The sequence below is a fragment of the Bombyx mandarina genome, chromosome 06 (assembly GCF_030267445.1).
Source record: "Bombyx mandarina strain Sakado chromosome 06, ASM3026744v2".
Taxonomy (NCBI): Eukaryota; Metazoa; Arthropoda; class Insecta; order Lepidoptera; family Bombycidae; genus Bombyx; species Bombyx mandarina.
In genome coordinates this window covers 362632-383888 of record NC_143213.1, presented here as the reverse complement: position 1 = coordinate 383888, position 21257 = coordinate 362632, and the positions used below count along the sequence as shown (strand labels likewise).

The window sequence follows — 21257 nt, the reverse complement described above, 5'->3', positions numbered from 1 at the left end:
GGATGACTGTCGATTAGAGTCACAGGGATGACTGTCGATTAGAGTCACAGGGATGACTGTCGATTAGAGTCACAGGGATGACTGTCGATTAGAGTCACAGGGATGACTGTCGATTAGAGTCACAGGGATGACTGTCGATTAGAGTCACAGGGATGACTGTCGATTAGAGTCACAGGGATGACTGTCGATTAGAGTCACAGGGATGACTGTCGATTAGAGTCACAGGGATGACTGTCGATTAGAGTCACAGGGATGACTGTCGATTAGAGTCACAGGGATGACTGTCGATTAGAGTCACAGGGATGACTGTCGATTAGAGTCACAGGGATGACTATCATTGAACACTTGTAGTCACAGGGATGACTATCATTGAACACTTGTAGTCACAGGGATGACTATCATTGAACACTTGTAGTCACAGGGATGACTATCATTGAACACTTGTAGTCACAGGGATGACTATCATTGAACACTTGTAGTCACAGGGATGACTATCATTGAACACTTGTAGTCACAGGGATGACTATCATTGAACACTTGTAGTCACAGGGATGACTATCATTGAACACTTGTAGTCACAGGGATGACTATCATTGAACATTTGTAGTCACAGGGATGACTATCATTGAACACTTGTAGTCACAGGGATGACTATCATTGAACACTTGTAGTCACAGGGATGACTATCATTGAACACTTGTAGTCACAGGGATGACTATCATTGAACACTTGTAGTCACAGGGATGACTATCATTGAACACTTGTAGTCACAGGGATGACTATCATTGAACACTTGTAGTCACAGGGATGACTGTCATTGAACACTTGTAGTCACAGGGATGACTGTCATTGAACACTTGTAGTCACAGGGATGACTTAGTTACTGTGTACATGAATTGTACGGGGAGAACTTGCAGCAGTAGTAAATCACTTATTTTCGTTTGTGTAATCTTTCAATGTCGTTATAGAATTTGTGATGACACAAGACTTTTATGTTAGTAGAGTGGTCAGATATGGCCGAGCGTGAATGATACTGTACGGTAATGGCTTTTGTTTCAGATTAACACACGAGGACGTGTGTAACACAGGATGGCCGTGTCGCATCCGGGTCAATAGTTCGGAATATCAACGATACACAAACGTCAAAGTGACAGAATGGCCGTGTCGTGGTTGACGACTTTTAGTAATATTAAGACGGTGGTTTTGATTATTATTTTAAATGATGAAATGTTGTTTTGATAAATATCACAAAATGAAGGGTAGACTCCGTAACGCCACAGTTATAAAATGGCGGTACGTGGACAGAGTCGTGGCATTCCGTGTCAGACAGTCAATTCCGTCCGTCTCAGTCAGTGAGTCAGTCAGTCAGTCGGTCTGTCGGTATGTGCAACGAAACTGTCGGTTTATCCTGTCATTGTGAAAGTTGTGTGTGTTGAGTTTCACTAATTATTATTGAAAAGTTTTATTTACTAAACTGAGTTCAATCGAATACGAGTGATGAGGAATCTACTGCTTAGCCATCCCTGGCGCCGCCGCCGACATATATATATAGATTATTTATTGAAACTTACCAAAAAAGCAGGGTGACAGATGAGAAATGTACTCTTGACATTCTCCAATACAAAGGCATTTGGTATCGTTATTTGTCGTATACGTTCTGTTACTAATTCGGTAGACCAGACCCTTGGCTCCATAGTCAGTTGTTATCGTGTCAAAATAATCCAATTCCAGAATTCGACAGAGAATACTTCTGTATATTCTTATAGGTGTTTCTGAGGTCATCATGGCGGGGTAGTTGATACCTTCATATGCGTCTATAAATGAGTTGCATTTGGACCTTAAATTTCAGATGAAATAATACAGTTTTGACATATATTTTGATTAGAATGTGAAGAATTTGTTTGGAATATTCCAAATACTGGAACACTCCAAATATTAGGATATGAAATATTCGAAACATCTTTAGCTACGATGGTGACCCCGACTGATTCTGTGAAGCACTGCTCTTGCTAGGTCTAGTGTTAGCAACGTCATCAGTTAGAGAATAGGTAGCAAAAAAATTGGATACATGACGATACTTATTTCTGTCGTGAAGCAGCAATCCGTTTGATGGATAGGGCAGCGGTTGTATTATAAAACTGACACTTCGCTTGAGAACCGATGTCTCATGATGGGTGGTAGATGATGTCTATGGGCTCTGGCTACCATTTAACATCTGAACCCACCCAACTAGGCAATAAAAAATAAGAAAATATACCAGTAGGCTTAGAATGAAATCCCTTTCTCGATGTTTTTGGGAAGTCAACCTTAATACCTTATTTTCGATCTGTAAAGTATTAATGACATTTGTAGAAGAGAAGTAAGTACCTTTTCTTGGGATTTTCGTAATTCCACATTTCAAGACCTTCAATTCCATTTACAGACTTAATGGCAAACTTGTCTGAGTTTTTAGCGCTCACCACATAGTTATAGACCGCTTTTTTATCGTAAAGCTGGAAAATCATAAAATACGATATGAAATAAGAGGATGAGTGATAGGTTCTGATGCGGAGACAGTGGCACAGGAGAAACAGTAGAAGACGCAGAATAATAAAGTGGAGAGCGTATTGGATAAGTTAGAGGAGCATGTTGGATAACCTTTCCAATCTACCTACTCTAGGGTTAATTCTAGGGTTAATTTTGGGTGATGGACTGATATTATAATTGACTGATATTACGTTCAGCATTTTTCAAAAGGCTCGTTATGTGATATCCAAAACGTATTTTTATCATTCATTCATGTGAGTCCGCACGGGTAGGTATCACCACTCTGCCTATTTCTGCCGTGAAGCAGTAATGCATTTCGGTTTGAAGGGCGGGGCAGCCGTTGCAACTATACTGAGAACTTAGAACTTGTGTCTCGAGGTGGGTGGCGCATTTACGTTGTAGATGTCTATGGGCTCCAGTAACCACTTAACACCAGGTGGGCTGTGAGCTCGTCCACACATCTCAGCAATAAAAAAAAAAAACAAAAAAAGTTATTTTCTTACCCTATCCAAAATTCCCAATGTATCGAAGTTTATTATCCCTGGTATAATATTATGCCCTAATCTTATAAGAGGCTCGTCATAGCCCCAGAGGTAGTCCTTAGCTCTCATTGTCACTACTGGCTTGGAGTTCAAGTGCGATGCCAGAAGATTGAAGGCTAGTTGAGGAAAGTAGGAGTAGGCACCCACTTTGGAGGCTATGCTCTGGAAGGAGAATGTAAATATTCATTCAAAAGGTTTTACCGGTCTTACCCACTTTACCATCAGCATTCTCAGGAAATCATTTCCATATTAAAGGCATGAAATGGGAAACCGATGACTTGAAGTATTCGAAAGGGACATTTTCATTCGCAAATTATTCTACTGTACTATATAATATGTATGTGATAATTTTCAGGAAACTATGAATTTATATAATTGATCCAAAACGCTTAGTAATAGGGAAAATTTAACAGAAAAACTGCATTAGAATGTAAAAAAAATCTTTTAAGGTTCTGTTGTGAAATGTAAGTTTCAAAACTAGAAAAGTCTGCAAATGAGCGTTGCTATTATAATTTTAAAAGTCAAATTGACAGTAGATAAGTAAAGTTGTATTCACGAGTTGATTCGGTTTTCGGCCTATTTTATGTTATTGTTATAATTTAAAGGATTTTTTTATGTATAACGCACCTGCACGTTACTTCGCACTGGTTCAGACATTTTAGGCCCTAATCATGGTACTGTATGCTATATCTGATTATTTAACTAACATGCTTATCCAGAATATACCGCCCGAAAGACGGAAGCCCTTTGGAATTGATCAAATTCACAGGGAAATTCACACAAAATGAGACCGAAATAATCGAACTTTATATGTAGATACTCACCAACATTGCGATATTCGCCAACGTGACATCTATATCTTCAGGCCTTCCCACAGACGCCTCGGGTATGAAGTTTACATCAATTCGAGGAGTATAACTCATTTCTTCAGCTTCTTCATCTATCACAAAGTTTTTATTCGTTCGAACCTCACTGAAAGAGAACAACTGAATGATAATAAAATAATTGGTTTAAGATTTTTATTTTTTGTTTTTTTTTGTAATACACTTTATATATTTGGAAAAATTGGCGGATATAATGTCTAAGGCGTATTCTACTAGTCAACCAAAGGTGATGGTTTTACTTGAAGCTAGACGTATTGTGAGTCCTAGCATGTGCCAATCACCAAGTCGTGCGATGATATTTGACAGATGAAGCATCAGTTGATGCAATAAAATTGAGCCTTGGAGCTCATGTTTCAAGGTGGCTTATGGCATTTATATGTTGATTTAGTAAGCCCTTAATTCGTGGTGTGTTGTGAACGTGCCTGTGTATGCCAGCAGAAATGACGTCAAACGAGACAAACAAGCTACAAATTAATATATTAAGGTAATTAAACAGTTGTTTGGGATCCCTAATATATACAACATACTTATTCTGCAACCCATTGTGTACTTATCACAACCATAAATATCGTGACTAAATAAGTAAATATTACCGTTATCCATCATTCGTGTTTCGTAATTCCGTACTCAGGATAAACATGGTTAAACTGAATTGATGTTCAATAGTGTCATAAGGGGCTGCCCCCTTGAAGTTGTCCAAGAATATATACGGGCAGACGTTCTAGGTGGGTGAAAATAATTTAGAGAGAGAAGGTAATAGAAGAATCCAGCTAGGCTGGGCAGCGCTTGACAAACAAAGCATTCTCTTCGTTGCCCATCCAACAGTGCCTAAGAACGAAAGTTAAGAACCAGTGTATCCAGTAGTGGACAACTATGGGCCGATGACGATGAATTGCTTCTTTTTGTTACTTTCTACATTGATCAGCCCCAAGCTAGGATATCTTTTTTCTTCTCAAGGAAGGAAGGCTACTGATAATTTGTAAAGTATTGTTAATACTAAAACAATATCAAGTTTGTCTAAGAGATACTACTTAAATTTATTGCTGACAACATATACTATATAATATGTGCAGTGTATCTTAAATGTGTGTGTCAGAAGCACATGCAAGTAAATCTTAATTCCGTAATACAAACAGTTTTTCGTGCTTTCCAGTTACGACGATTAATAATACAGATTAAATTCAAATTACAACCTTTTATAATACATATATAGTACAAGGCTGGCTTGATTTCAAGGTAGACTAATTAGTTAATACTAGATTCCTGTCAATTAGTAAGTCTAAAAAACGACTAGCTACGTTTTACCGTAACAAACACAGCCGCCATGTTACTTGGATGGAAAGACAAAGACAAGTCTGTATTTATATTGTTCGTCTAAATTTTGTGAGCTGAACGGAATTGAATGGGGTTTTCACTAAAACTTTTGATTTTTATTTATTGCTTAGATGGTTGGACGAGCTCACAGCCCACCTGGTGTTAAGCGCCTAGTTAGGCAGGGTGGTGGTACCCGTGTGGACTCACAAGAGGTCCTACCACCAAAAAAATATATTGTATGGATTAATACTAATGAAATATTTTCATATTTTCTTTGATATCTGCGAGTACTAGACAGAATTAAAATTACTTTTAACTTTTAATCTAGAGTATATTAATGCTGTCTTTTCGAATATATTACAGTTTTTGGGTCACGGACGACTAAAAAAAAAAGGATTATTCGTGGACATTGGAATATTGTGCTAACTGCCGTCTATTTTTCTATATTTCTCGTAGTTAAATAGGTAGTTAGGTAATGTTTATATGTCGAAGAATAGCACCTTGGTCGCCCGTGTGACCACGGAAACTGTAGAGTATACGAAATTTTGCAAACAGAATAAAATGATCATAGCAAAAAAAGCGTGAGATTAAATCGAAAAATTACTTTTAAAATATAATAATATGAAGATGCAAAACAAAGCACATCTATCATAATTGAGGGGCGCATCGTAAAACTAGTATTTAAATAACAAGATTCATAGCTCAATAGCAGACGTAGTTAGTCAATAAAATTCCTAATGAATAATTTTATATTAACAAAAACTCGATTATCAAAATTCGCGATACCAAGACGTCTTAGTCAGCTGCGACAAGCGGCTTTTTTATTTTTAGAAAACTGCGTAATTACTGTTCGAAATTATGAAGGAGACCATTTATTTACTGTTTATGTAAATGAACGAGCTCGTGGCCCACCCGGTCCTAAGTGGTTACCGGAGCTTTGTTATATAATCCCAACATATCTTTTATTTAACAACAGCTTTCCCATTCTATAAACCACAACCACACCGCGCTAAAAAATGGTAAGAATGGTGGTATCATTCCGTGCGGGCAGTGTGCCTTACCACTAGTAATTACGAACATGTATAATAGTTTTTATTTTATTGTTACACGATGTTCTTCCTTCAGTGCGAAAATCATCCGTGAACTGATGTTGACTACGTATTTAATTCGCACAAGAAGGACAACACTTATCCGTGAGTAGAACAGCGCCAGTTTTACACTATTTAGAATCATTGCAGCCAGAGTCAACCTATGTAATTAATTGATTAGGCTACCTTGCTCCTAGCCATGCAGCCTACCATCATTGGTAGGTACAACTCTATAATAAATTCAAAGGGAAAATAACAAGTTCAATCTGCATACAAATCTGTATTTCCGTAGCAAGCTGGATTGTGCTTATGGCATTGGAATTATTAAAATACATACCTTCTTATTAAATATACTACGTTTTATGGCGCAAAATGATGAATGATTGCAAGGAATAACATGATGGCAGAGGCGAATTATCCGTAAGGCAAACTAGGCATGTGCCTAGGGGCGTGTAGTTACAAAGGGCGCGCGAACTCAGAATTTTTAAATTAACGATTAAGAATTAACTTCATTCGCGCATTAGCGTAAGTACAAGGGTCCTGGTCTACTACAGTCTAGGGTTTGATGATACAACGTCATCGTAATTACAAAAAAAAACTAGTTAAAATTTATAGTATTATGATGGCAATTTATGGTCGGTACAGGGGCGCCGATAAAGTGATTGCCTAGGGCGCTCTGGACCTTTAATCCGCCACTGCATGATGGTATCTACCTCTCTACGGCACGTTCCACAACCCGTAACAGAAAGTGAATAAGCAAACACACCTATAAGTAAACGGCCCGACTTCTTGCACTTTCAGCTTATCATGCTCTCCGGACGTGAACTCCTCAGCGTTGGTAATGTTGAACAGGTACGCCGATATGTGTATACCTTCTATAACTTCCATCATGGCGTTGTGAGTAAGCGTACCATTGGCTGCTCGGGAATACTGGAAGCAAGACAGATCATATGGTATTGTGTTTAGTCAAATCCGGATAGCTCCGCCAATAAGACGTGCCAGGGACTAAAACTAGCAAAACTACATGAATGAACAAAACTGAATATTTAAAAAATCAAACTTCTTTTTGTGTTAGCGACAATAACTGCCAATTGCCGTATAGACGGCAATTGGCAGTAGAAAAAAATATTACTATCCTATGATATTCTATCTTGATATTCTATATTCTATCCTATGATCTATTGAGTAGATGGGGCAAATCCCCTACTATCATACACCCATTATCCTTTCCTTCCCCCTGGTTCTTGAGTAATGATAGAAGGACGCCTTCGCCTAAGGTACCTTCGCCTTGCATATGGATTCCGGTTCGGAAGGTAAGACGCTCGTCTATGAATGGAATAGAGCCCCCAGTCTCTGGAGTTGAGCTACTGGAGTGAGTAGCCACGAGCTCTCGCAGTTGACAATTATGTTACTAATGCGATTAGAACTCGTCTGGTCCAAAATGCCCAGAACGGGATATGGCGACAATGACGTCACTCACCGTGAGACTCATGATCACTAAATAGTAGCAAATCACCGAATACGCAATATGCAAATTAAAAAAAAACAGATTCAGATTTATGGTACGGTAGTAGGTACGCTAGGGTTAGCTTAACGATTAATAATGAATATAATTTTACGACTAGGAATTATATTTTGACTGACGTAATCTTTATATATGAACTAACAGATCCGGAATTAATTTTCACTGCCTAGAACGAGAATCAACTAGTAAAAATGTATGTTAACTATAAGCCTATAATACTTTCACTAAGAACATTATAATGGGAACAACTCCGGTTCATATTTCAATGTATCATACCTACAACCTCCAATTCAACTTCCAACCTCTAAACTTTCTAGCCTTATCGATTAGGTATGCAAAATCTAAAAGATAAATTAGTTCAATGACTCTTAATAAAATAGCACTAGATTTTAAACATATAATGAAGACAAAAGATAAGGATTGTTAAAAACTGAAGACGCAGAAAGGGTGCTCATTTGTGCTCAAACGACCCCAATTCTTACTTTTTATGTACAACAGTTTTACACCAAGCGATCCGAGAAGTCCAGAAGTCATCCATGTCAGATGTATATTTGTTTTCGTTTTGCCCTTGTCGGCTCAACTTAATTATAATATTCCAATAAAATATTATAATAAAATATTACGTTGAGAGTCGTGTGAATAAATTCATAAAATAAAAAACTCTCACTCGCATAGCTAATTAAAATATTGAAAAAAAAACAGGTTTGTTGGTAGATTCAAATTATGATTTGACTTCGTTATTAAAAAATTATTGTCTAATGTTGGATATTATTTTCTATTGCTGGATACCTACGCATGAGTTTGGAACGGTCAAAATTGTTGTGATCAAAAAAATACTGTTACCAGTATGGCCAGACGAGCTGTCGTCCCACCCGTAGTTAAGTGGATAACGAACTTAAGATTATGGCTAGAAGTCTAAAGCACATTGGAATATCGGTCGCAGTCGGAATTGGCACGCGAAATAACTACGCTAGCGATACGTTTGGATTCGCAATTATAATCACAAGCTTCCAGCTATGTATTAGAATGATAACAGGAAAAAGTCGAGAATTTAAATAACATTATAAATTTTCAATATTTAGCCTTTTTTTGATTGCTTGTACGGGTGGACGAGCTCACAGCCCACCTGGTGTTAAGTGGTTACTGGAGCCCATAGATATTTACAACGTAAATGCGCCACCCACCTTGAGATATAAGTTCTAAGATCTCAGTATAGTTACAACGACTGCCCTACCCTTCAAACCGAAACGCATCACTGCGTCACGGCAAAAATAGGCAGGGCGGTGGTACCTACCCACGCGGACTCACAAGAGGTCCTACCACCAGAATATCTACCACCTGTCAATAGACAATTCTATCTGATTGCATTTCCCTGTAAATCAGCTTTGAATGCAAGGAAAAACAAAATATCATGGCCGCCATGTCGCGCGGTCTTAAAATCCACCCAAAACACCAAATATCACCAAAATAGTGTATTCATTTGTCCGCAAAGTTCAATAAACAAACAACATAGATGGTTTTAGCGGACGAAACTATAACTTTAGATCAATGTACAATCGGGGATATTGTTTCAAAGCCGATTACATGTTTTAATACCTCATCAAATGCTAAAGAAATGAACACGCGGCCGAACTTTGAGGTCGACAACTGTAAAACTTCTAAGCAGAAGAAATACTCACAAATAATGTAATAGGTATTACTGGATCGAAGAACATTAACGTAATTGATACACCGATACTCATCAAGCCCAGGACTAAGCCCGGAAGCGGGTTCCCTGGAACAAAATATATATACTGAATGAACCAAAACAAAATTACAATTGTTATTACGATGATGATATTTATAACTATGAAACACATAGTTGCTGTTGCCAAACATGATAATACTTTGATTTTGCACTACCTTTGATTGACTGGTAGAGCGTATCATAGGCATTAAGTCCGCTAACGTCAATTTTATCTCAAGTGTCATGGATTATAAAAAATAAATAAATATCTGACCGTGGAGTGTTTACTGGTGGTAGGGCCTCCTGTATGCCTACACGGGTAGATACCACTGTTCTGCCCACACCTGCCGCGACGCGTGTTCCGGTGGGTCAGCCGTTAGTTACTATACAATTAAGACTTAGACCTCATATCTCAAGGTCGTTCAAGGCGATGCCTATGTGTACACGTGTTTGGTTGCAGAATTTTTTTTATTACGTAGATTTTGTTTTGACCGCGATGACCCCTCCTATTTTTACCGGGTTCTGACCCGGGTGAAGCTCGGACATTTAGATGAGAGCGTAAGAGAGTTCTTTAAGGAATGCCTTCGCCAGTTCCAGGGAACGCACCCACTCCATAGAGGCAATAGGAGATTCGGGCCTGTGTCAAAAAATAGGGTTTTTAGAACTTTTTTTAGCACAAGCACAAATCTCTCACGAGACTCTTCTACAAGACAAGTACTGACTAGATGATGTGTCGGCATTGTTGAATGCAGATCTTGTTAATGATTCGACACGAGGTCATCATATAAGATCCTCACACGCTTCCTGAATGAGGCGCGTGAGAAAAGCCTCTCAATTAGATTCTTGACTCAATTCTTGAGCTCTTTTATGTGCCTGATCTGATGATCTTGATCTGATACTTACTTCCGTTCTTCATCGTTGTTCAATGATGCCCTTTGATCAGGTCTCAGTCAAATCTGAAATAAGAAATTTTGGTTTTTATGCGGATTCCTAGTTATGCGAAATAAGTCGCGAGTTTGATTTTTGTTATACGATGTTATTTCTACATCACATAGTAATCACTTAACAATTGAAGGGTCGTGAGTTCAATTGTTCAAATACAATAAAACCTTTTTTTTGTTTCAAAACCATCAACAAGTCGGAGCTTTGAATCATAAAACATTGAAAACGCAAAAATTTGAAGTAATTAAATTTTATTAACAGTTTAATTAATGTATGTTGTATAAATATTTAAAAAAATTGCCATAAAATAGAACAAAAGAATGAGATCAAATTATATTATATATTACTCTGACAGTCAATTGCTATGTGGCAAAAAAAAAATCTGGTTGAAATAATGAATAACTCAGCTAGACATGCTGCGCGGTTTCGCCTGCGTTGATTTTTTAATTCAGAGAGATTGAAACACGTTGCATATTCTCGGAATAAAAAGATCTATAGACTAGCAGTCGATTTTTAGATCGGCATCGGCGACCGGCATTCACGAATTGAAGTCTAAGGCTTTCGCTATCGCCAACTTCAGACACGCTTTTTTTCCTACCTATGCTGATAGCCTTAAGAGGCTATTTCAGCTTCTCCTTGACGTATAGGTGAGCTCACGGGGCTTAAATCGGAGTGTTGCTAACACTGGCCCTAGCTAGTGCAGTGCTTCGATCTACCACCGGATCGGAAACGCGACACACTGAGAAGATCCGGTGAGAAACTCAGTGGGCTGTGGTGTTAAGTCAGACGATCTCAGTGGCCAGTTGATGTCGCCACCACGCGAGATGACGAGGCCTCCGAATTTCTCATCAGATGTAACAGGAAAAATTAAACACAAATAAATCAAAGAGAAAGTTTTTAAGATAGAGGAATTTTTATTATTTAATATAACTTATAATGTAATCAAAACCGTACATTTTCTACGGAACAGTGGATTCTGATCCTAAAAAAGTGTTTTTAGGAAGGCAGGATTACAGGCTGCATTTTTTTTAATTGTTTAGATAGGTGGACGAGTTCACAGCCCACCTAGTATTAAGTGGTTACTAGAGTTAATAGGCATCTACAACGTAAGTGCGCCACCCACCTTGTAATATAAATTCTAAGGTCTCAATATAGTTACAACGGCTGCCCCACCCTTCAAACCGAAACGCATTACTGCTTCACGGAAGAAATAGGCGGAGCGGTAATACCTACCCGTGCGGACTGACAAGAGGTCCTACCACCAGTAATTACGCAAATTATAATTTTGTGGGTTTGATTTTTATTAGGTACACGATGTTACTTCTTCGCCGTGGAACATATTAGTTTAAGTACGTATTTCATAAAAAAAATTGGTACCCGCCTGCGGGATTCTAACACCATTGCATCGCTAGAGATACGAATGCACCGGACGTCTTATCCTTTAGGCCACGACTATTAGAAATCCGCTTTACTGAAGATTCATATAAAACATTAATAAATAAAATAAAACAAAATATCTGAACAGTTAAAAGGTCAACAATTAATATTTTTAATAATTAATTTAACGAATTGAAATAAAATATTTTCTTGGACTGTCAACACGAAAATTGTGAAAGATTTCTATATTTTGAGTAGTTTTAACAATGTCTAAGAGTCGCGAAAGTATGATTATTTTGTTTAAAATCGTTTTAATTAAAGTAAATCTATGGGAAACAACATTTTGGCTGAGCTATCTTACAAAACATCTCGTGTACGGACCTAAAATCAATAAATAGCCAATGATGTCTTCGATTCATAAATAAAAAATGAAAATAAATAGAATATTGAAAATAAAAAATAAGAATAAGTAACTAAAACGAGTATATGTACTTACATTCAAAAATAAACTAGAAATAATGAAAACTGTCTTATTTTATACAAATTAAAAAAGTGTGAAGTTTCACTTAAAATAATTAAAAACAATTGATAAAAAAATTATTTTTTTCACCACACATGTATTTCGACCGCCGTGTCAAACTGTTATGTTGTGAAACAATCTATTATACATAAGTCGGATGTTCTTGATGGCTATTTATCATAACATGTCCTGAATATCCTTTCTCGTTGTCCGTCGATCTGACAGACGGCTGAGTCCCGCTCAGTAATGTCGGACCTCACCCACAGAGTCCACTCACCGTCAGGTAAGTTCGATGCTCTTTCGCCTTCTATTTAGAACTATCTTATAGCTGCAAAGCATTAAATTTAATTTAATTAAAACAATAGAAAAATATATTCTTTAAGTCCTTAAAAATTAATTTAGTCTTAAACCAAAAAAAGCATAAATTAATAATCGCAACATAGATCTAAATCTCTTCATTAGGATTAATTGTTTTCGAAAAATATTGAATGTTCAAAACTGAAGTGTCATGGCTTCAAACATAGCAAGCCCAGTTCATTCGTATCAAGTAATGTAGCTATGCCGGCGCTGGTATCCCGCAGACGGGTACCAATTTATCTAACGAAATACGTATTTAATACATGCTCACGATTGCTTTCCACGATGAAGGGATAACATCGTATAATAAAATGAAGCCCACAAATACGATTTTTTTATAATTTTGGTAATTTCATAATTCCTGTTGATACGGCGGACTATAAGTCTGCACGGGTAGTCATCATCTTGGCTTTTTCTGTAGCCAGAGAATCATACATTACTATTTTATTTATATTACTATCATTCAAGAGCATTAAAATTTCGACCTCATTGAGTGAAGTAAGTGGGGAGTGCTCTGAGGAATTGTTTGGGATGATCCCATCATCTCGTTTTTGCCATCGCACCGTCCACCACTAGAGTAAAGTTCATCCATACTACCTGGAGCCACTGCGTTTATCCACAGTGTGTTTTCAGAGATATTTTTTGCAACATACCATCCGGCTTTGGAATGAGCTCCACTCGCGGGGTTTCCCGAGCACTGTTACCGGTAACTACTTACATAGCCGATCCTGCGGACCGAATAGTAAGCAGTCGACGTCGCCCAAAACATGACATCTCGAATCCTCCTGATCCACTAACTGTGCTTTTAGGTACCCCAAGCACCGGTCATCGTTCTCATCGAGCCCGTCGCTTGCTACGAAGGGCTCCGCGAGTACATTAACCCATAGACACAGCCCACTGAGTTTCTTGCCGGATCTTCTCAGTGGGTCGCGTTTCCGATTCGGTGGTAGATTCTACGAAGCACGGTTCTTGCTAGGATTCGTGTTAGCAACAACGTCAGGTTTGAGCCCCGCGAGCTCACTTACTAGCCCGGTGACGCTGATATGGTCTTTCTACATCATCAGCTTAGGTAGGAAAAAAAAAGAGTACTGTGACATGTCCTTCTTCAAATGAGGCTTGTAGAGAGTATTAAGCGGTAGGCAGAGGCTTGGCTCTGCCCCTGGCATCGCTGAAGTCCATGGGCGACGGTAACTCCCCATCAAGTGGGCCATAAGCCCGCTACAAGGGTAATAAACAAAGTGTAAGGTAAGATAGTGTGGGTGGAGGAATTCACGCTGCAATGTCTTTTTGGTCCGGTAACCACCTTAGTTTAGGTGAACCGTGAGGACGTTCATCTAACTCGTGCAATATTCCAGTAATAAATTTTAAAGATCGTTTTATTTTTTGTGTTTCAGAAGCATTTTTTTTTGTTTTTGGACCAAGTGTTTCTTCCGTATTTCCTGTTGTTGAAAAATCGCAGATCTGACTTGTTTGTGTGGACACGTTTTTTTTTTCATAACATAAGATAGAATTAACAAGAACAAATACAAGAAGAAACTGGTTTAGTTATTATGTTTACCAAAATTTTACCTGATTCGGCTGCTGCCACGGCATTGTCCACTTATGTTACAAAGTAGTCATGCCTTCGGTTTGAAGAGCAGCAATTGAAATGCAATTACAACTTCGAATGTGTTTTATAAGGTAGGTTCCACGCGGTGTGCTCTAAAGAGCTGTTTGCAAGGGTCTCGTCATCTCCACATTCTCATGGCACACCCTCTACGCTCCGCTCGTATAGAGTTCCTATTTTAAACAGCTGAGTTTATCACACGTTTTCACAGATTAGTTTTTCCATATTCCATCCAATTCCGACACGAAATACCCTAAACGGCTTCTCCTACGTCTTTTTGTTCTACCACTTCGTTTACTTTTTGAGATTAGGAAAAAAATGATGTGCCTTGAACATCGGCATAGTAGCATCGCTCGATACGAATACACCATTTCGTAACAAGGTCACACTCTACAAAACTTGCTTACGCTCCTTCATGCCTATGCAAGTGTAGCGTTCGCTGACGAGGCCAGCATGCACAAAAGCTCTCTCCAAGTCATCCAATGCCGTTTCTGCAAGAGAAGCGTCAGAGCACCGTGGTGCGTGAAAAATGTCGACCTTTACGACCATCTAAATTTAGTACGTTAAGGTACTGTCAGAACGCTACTTTGACAAAGCGGAGCAACACAATAAGGTGATAGGGCAACGCGAAGGCGCCGTCGCCGGCAACATGTCTTGTCAGATCCCCCAGATCCACTCTCGGTGAGTGAAGAGATCAGCATGTAAACTAACCCATAGAAACCACCCATTGAGTTTCTCGCCAGATGTTCTCAGTGGGTCGCGATTCCGATCCGGTGGTACATTCTGCAATGCACTGCTTTTGCTAGGGCCAGTGCTAGTAAAGTCTCTCAGGTTGAGCCCCGTAAGCTCAACTACCAGTCACAGCGTAGCTGGAATAGTCTCATAGGCTAAAAAGGCGTTGATTCGAGTTTTTTATTATAACAATCCAAATATCCTCTTCAGTTGGTTAAAGTTTTGTTCGAAAACTATAATTATCTCGGTCAGATGATAAGCCGCTGCTAAGCAGAGAATACTTGGGTTGTTAATGAAATAAAACCAATTTAAATAGAAAAAATATACTTTAATAACTTTTAGTAACTAAAACTAATCTAATTATCACTATCCTAACGTAGTATACACAATAATGTCGATCCGACTAGCTTCAAAGCGCGCAACATAATTAATTACCACTGAATCTCTTCACAGCCCTATTTCTTTCTTTCTTTTGTCTGGAGGCAGCATGCTGGTGACTAAGATGGCACCTGAAAAAAGAAAAGAAACAATCAATAGAAATAGTTACGTCTGAACAGTCTACGAATTTCCATTACAATTGACGTAATAAGGTCGACGATTTATTATATTATTATCATATTTTAAAATTGAACTCATGATATGTAATAAAGCTTATGAAATAAAAAAATAACGAAATGAAATACCGCTCCCAACTTTGAGGCACGAAGTCGGCTAATCAATAATTCTATGCCTAAGTTTTCCTTGTCGCCAAAAATATGATACATTTTATACAACTGTTTTCAATACCGATGGGAAATTATTGAAAATACCCATTACGGATCCGAACGAGACGTGATGGCCACTGTTTGAGAAGCGTCAATACCTTCAGAACATTAGTATATCGACTACTCGTCCTCTAACTACACTCAAGCAGCTGTAAAAATAGTTGTCAGAAATATAACCTTATAACGCTTTTTTTTCCTACCTAAGCTGGTAGCCTAGAGAGGCTATTCCAGCGTAACCGTAACTAGTAGGTGAGCTCACGGGGCTCAAACCTGACGACGTTGCTAACACGAACCCTAGCAAGGGCCATGCTTCGCAGAATCTACCATCGGATCGGAAACGCGACCCACTGAGAAGATACGGCGAGAAACTCAGTGGGCTGTATCTGAGGGTTAATTTACTCGTCGAGCCTTTCGTCGCAAGCGACGGGTTCGACGAGAACGGTGACCGGTGCCTGAGATACCTAAAAGTACCGTTAGTGGATCGGGAGGATCCGAGATGACGTATTTTGGGCGACGTCGACTGCTTTCCATTCTGTCCGCAGGATCGGGAATGTAGTTACCGGCGGCCACGATGAGAGGGTTCTCTGTCGTGCCGCTTTATTGAAGTGGGAATTTCTGCCGTGAAGCAGTAATGCGTTTCGGTTTGAAGGGCGGGACAGCCGTTGTAACTATACCGAGACCTTAGAACTTATATCTCAAGGTGGGTGGCGCATTTACGTTGTAGATGTCTATGGGCTCCAGTAACCCCTTATCATCAGGTGGGCTGCGAGCTCGTCCACCCATCTAAGCTATAAAAAAATATATCAAACGAAATATTACGTGTTTGTAAATTTTAAATTTGATAAACGAATAAAAAAATCTTATTATCTAAGTACAATATATAATAATTAATTAGGTACCGAGATTAAAAATACCATAATAATATAACCATGAACATGTCGCAAAAAATAATGACGTTAATTTTTAATTTAGCAAAACTTCTACATTAATAATGATACCTACATACTTGCGAAACAATTGAAATGTAACTGGTTTTGTTTTGTCCATTGAAATATTGCAAAAATAAAGTCTCCACTAGCTCGTTGAAGACGCTAATGAATTTAAATGACGACAAAAACATTTATAGCTGTTAGATTAGATTTTCAAGATAAAAATATAAGTTTAGTTAGTTGTTAAATCATACTATTTATTAGTCACGGGTCCGTCTCTTAACGCGGATGCCTCTGCCGTTATTTTGATCCGTTCTACATCTCATTTCAGTGAGATCTCATACTCACTCCCACTCTTACCAACACTATCTAACCGTAGTTAAACAACAAAATATTCAAGAATAAAATCGAAATTAAAAAGGCTGTCAAGTTAAAAATTATAGGGTTAATTTTTTTTTTTTATTGCTTAGATTGGTGGACGAGCTCACAGCCCACCTGATGTTAAGTGGTTACTGGAGCCCATAGACATCCACAACGTAAATGCGCCACCCACCTTGAGATATAAGTTCTAAGGTCTCAAGTTTAGTTACAACGGCTGCCCCACCCTTCAAACCGAAACGCATTACTGCTTCACGGCAGAAATAGGCAGGACGGTGGTACCTACCCGCGCGGACTCACAAGAGGTCCTACCACCAGTAATTACGCAACTTATAATTTCATTTCAAACATATCAATTTGTTCATGACTTTGGCTAAGATTCACACATATGATTCACAGAATATAGTTTTACCGCCGAGAAGAATCGGCATGAATCCCTAGGCATAAAATACATATCTAAATCAGTAGGTATATATTAATTAAATGGGTATGCGGGATTAACACGTCACTCGAGAATACTTACAAAACAGCATAGCGGCACAACCGTAGAATGTTATGGAGCAGTGTGACAACATGAAGGCTCCTAATATATTGACTCCGCCCAGAGCGCTGGCCCTCGCGACCATCACCCCCAGACACGCCGCCATGCCACTAGAAAAAACAAAACACATACATCACTCACATACATCACAAATATGTTAAACGCAACGTCCGGAAATAAATGGTGAATATAAATTTTAGCAATAAAACACATAGCCCCGTAGGTTTTTCATTGGTGTCACATTTTAAATTGAATTTTTAAAGTGAAATCGTACTATAGCTATTTTCAATTAGCATTAAGATTGTCTTGAGAAACTACGAAATAAAATTTTACTATTTATTAATCAACTTTATTTTTAATAGATTTTAAGTAGGAGTAATAGATACATCTATTTTTCGCGACTAGAAACTTATGGAGGATCTTCGATCTTCGATCGGCCAAATTACTGATAATTTACTTTAAGCTTAATAACGTGATAGTACATATTATCGCCTTCCATGAACCATTACTTCATGAGTTCAAACTAAGCTATGGCTACGTGTTTATTACTCCTTTTAGGATCGCGGTAATAAAAAGGGTCATTGTAATCTAAAGCTTCCTTAAGATCAATCCGACCGTGTCTGCGAAGTGGAATCGAAAATGCATCTGTTATTAAGTACATTTTCCGATATTATTAATGTTTCAGTTTTCGACAGCAATTGTAAAAAATAAACAAAGTCACATCTACTCAACAATTTAATCTAATTCTAATTAGTTGTTTCAACTGAACGTCATCAAAACATATTTCTGGAATGTCTAAGCCTGTTATCTCTACCATCAGTTAAACAAAAAGCCACAGGCCTGAGAAGAACCTGCAAAACAAACACAGCGGACTGGTCTGTTTTCTAATTACCGTTACTGGTTTTCAGTTCACATACATTTACAATTTTTTTATACAAATTTACAAAATAAACGATGTGGCGCGGATCATTAACTTTACTTAGTACATAATAATATGTAGGTAATAATTAAATGTCTTGTAGGATTTGATTGTAGCACGCACATAAAGCCACTTAAGATTTGCTTGGTTTTACGTATTCAATATCTTGGCAAAGTAATACGTAACTATATTAAGTGATGCCAAACTTAAAATTATAATTTCCTTGAACTTTTCCCACAAGTATCTGCACTTGGCAGACTGGTTCTGATCCAGCGGAGTATTCCGGGACACCAGCGGCACCGTCTGGGGCGGTCTAACGGGAGGCTGATATATTAACTGCATACTACGAGATTATCTTTAATTTTAATGTAAAGTTACAGCTGGGGTGGTACTTCGTAACTCTTATTGTCTATTGTCTAATACTATTAACTCCACTTCATGGGAACTCCGCACCACCAACATGGCCTGAGCGACGGATCCCCATTGCCATCATAACCACTGCAACACAATAACGGCTATCTCACTTCAGACTTTAAGACTGATTTACTACAGAAACATGAAGGTTGTCCCAGCCCACCATGGGAGCTTATATTGTACCCTACTAGACAAAGGTTTTTTGAAATCACACAGACTAAATGAAGAAACACAAGCTCACCGATAAGAAGTAGGATACAAATCAACAAAATATGAGAATATGAATCCTATGCACAGCTCGTTCAATAGTAAGCCGAAGAACAGGATGAAACTGATCATGTTTTCCATCACAGTGACAGCTCCGATGGCAGAGAAGCAGGAAACCACCAGAATGATGGTGAGCAGCAGTTTCTTCCTCCGGGCGAACTTGGTTATGGCCAACAGCACGATCACAAAGGAGACACCCTCGGCTAGGCTGGCCCAGACTAGACTCACCTCCATTGCTGTTGAGCATTTCGCCTGGAATGAGAAAATTAAATCACTTTAATATTATTTAGTCGTCGTGGCCTAAAGGATAAGACGTCCGGTGCATTCGTATCTAGCGATGCAACCACGGCATAGATAAATAAGGTGATGCAACGGTGTTCGAATCCCGCCGGCGGGTACCAATTTTTCTAGTGAAATACGTATTTCACAAATGTTCAAAATTGACTTCCACGGTGAAGGAATAACATTGTGTAATAAAAATCAAAACCAATAAAAATTATTGGACGTTTAATGAGTCCGCACGGGTAGGCACGGGTAGGCACGGGTAGGCACGGATAGGCACGGGTAGGCACGGGTAGGCACGGGTAGGCACGGGTAGGTACCATCAGCCTGTCTATTTCTACAGAAAAGCAGTAATGCGTTTTGGTTTGAAAGGCGGGGCAGCCGTTGTACTGTTAAAAGCGAGACCATGCAACTCATGCCTTAAGGTGGGTGGTAACATTTACGTTGTAGGTGCCTATGGGCTCCGGTAACCACTTAACATCAGGTGAGCCGTGAGCTCGTCCACCCATATAAGCTATAAAAAAAATTAAAAAAAGGTGTAGACAAGGAATTACAATGATGCTTGCCACCAGCAGCTACCCAGCTTTGAATCAGGACTTCAATTCCTCATCCTGACTGTTGGCCCATTGTCTGTGACAGTCAATGGGCCAACCGTCTGTCTACCCGATTTTGCCATATTGTGCTTAATATTATTTAATTATTGATGCGCCTGGCGCTATTTTATAAGCAATCTTATTAAAGTGTTGATAGATTTGTGGGTTTTACTTAATGTGACCAAAAAAATTGTTATTTATAATATGTGAATAGAATACGATAATCATTAGTAAAATAATTCTGTTTTTGCGCAGTCTATACATAATTTAGTCTACTCAAAATGCCTAACCTATTGCATAAAAAGAGCTTGCTGTGATAAATACAAAGACATTTCTTAAGAATGTGCATAAGCCACAAAAATGCATATGCTGTTTGAAGGGGGGGTAGCCGTTGTAACAATACTTGAGGCCTTAGAACTTATATCTCAAGGAGGGTGGCGAATTTACGTTGTAGATGTGCGCTCGTCCACCAATCTAAGCAATAAAAAAAAATTGATGTTTTTAATTGAACTTAAATTAAGTTTACCCCATCGAAATATGTACTGCTTTGTTTAAATCTTTTTGCTAAGTTTTCGCGCAAAAATAAGTGATGCCTATAGGAGTATAAGTAAGTAAAAGTAGAAGGAAAGAGACCCCGCGGCCGATTACCTAGCCGTTGCAGTTGGTGTGATCAAGTAACCGCTCTAACTGGGTTGCCAGTCGCAACCGCCATTCGAGCAGCTGAGGACCGGACGAGATGGAAACAGCTCACGAGACAGGCAACGGTCAAGTTTCAGGGACACGACCTTCAGCAATGAAGAAAGCGACGAAGAAGAAGAAGAAGATAGGAGTATGATAATCGGGTCCTTAATCTGCTCTATTTGGAAGAATCGAGACTTACATGCACTGTAACATTTGCCGCCACACTGACAATGGTGTTGCATAGTCCATCGATTTGCTCCACATCAGTAGTGTTGGAAGTGAGACCTGATGTGAATTTCTCGGCCAGGAATGGGAACCACATGAAGTAGCTGTTGTTCCTGGAATTAAGC

At 38.7% G+C, this 21257-nt stretch overlaps 2 protein-coding genes and 1 long non-coding RNA gene across 5 annotated transcripts in view; 1 reads left to right on the top strand and 2 right to left on the bottom strand.

The window, feature by feature from the left end:
* LOC114251614 (scavenger receptor class B member 1) overlaps positions 1-12638 on the bottom strand; it is a 30804-nt gene extending 18166 nt beyond the window's left edge. Inside the window, exons 1-8 of one of the 2 annotated variants that reach the window (XM_089728227.1) lie at positions 12417-12638; positions 10509-10561; positions 9559-9653; positions 7121-7284; positions 3893-4040; positions 3030-3230; positions 2368-2492; positions 1572-1837 (exon numbers count right to left, since the gene is read on the bottom strand). In XM_089728227.1, the coding sequence (XP_089584353.1) occupies positions 1572-1837; positions 2368-2492; positions 3030-3230; positions 3893-4040; positions 7121-7284; positions 9559-9653; positions 10509-10521 (1012 nt within the window). In that variant the 5' untranslated portion in view covers positions 10522-10561; positions 12417-12638. The remainder of the gene's footprint in view (positions 1-1571; positions 1838-2367; positions 2493-3029; positions 3231-3892; positions 4041-7120; positions 7285-9558; positions 9654-10508; positions 10562-12416) is intronic. The other variant, XM_028185951.2, reaches the window with a different exon arrangement.
* On the top strand, positions 6373-7413 carry LOC149502760 (uncharacterized). The gene is made up of 2 exons (XR_016323241.1): positions 6373-6459; positions 7156-7413. It is a non-coding gene; the product is annotated as an uncharacterized LOC149502760 (long non-coding RNA).
* Positions 12639-15452: 2814 nt separating the features above from the next.
* LOC114251608 (synaptic vesicle 2-related protein) overlaps positions 15453-21257 on the bottom strand; it is a 36961-nt gene continuing 31156 nt past the window's right edge. For both annotated transcript variants that reach the window (XM_028185943.2, XM_089728223.1), the window contains exons 7-10: positions 21107-21245; positions 19326-19603; positions 17734-17861; positions 15453-15648 (exon numbers count right to left, since the gene is read on the bottom strand). In XM_028185943.2, coding sequence (XP_028041744.2) covers positions 15587-15648; positions 17734-17861; positions 19326-19603; positions 21107-21245 — 607 coding nt within the window. In that variant the 3' untranslated portion in view covers positions 15453-15586. The remainder of the gene's footprint in view (positions 15649-17733; positions 17862-19325; positions 19604-21106; positions 21246-21257) is intronic.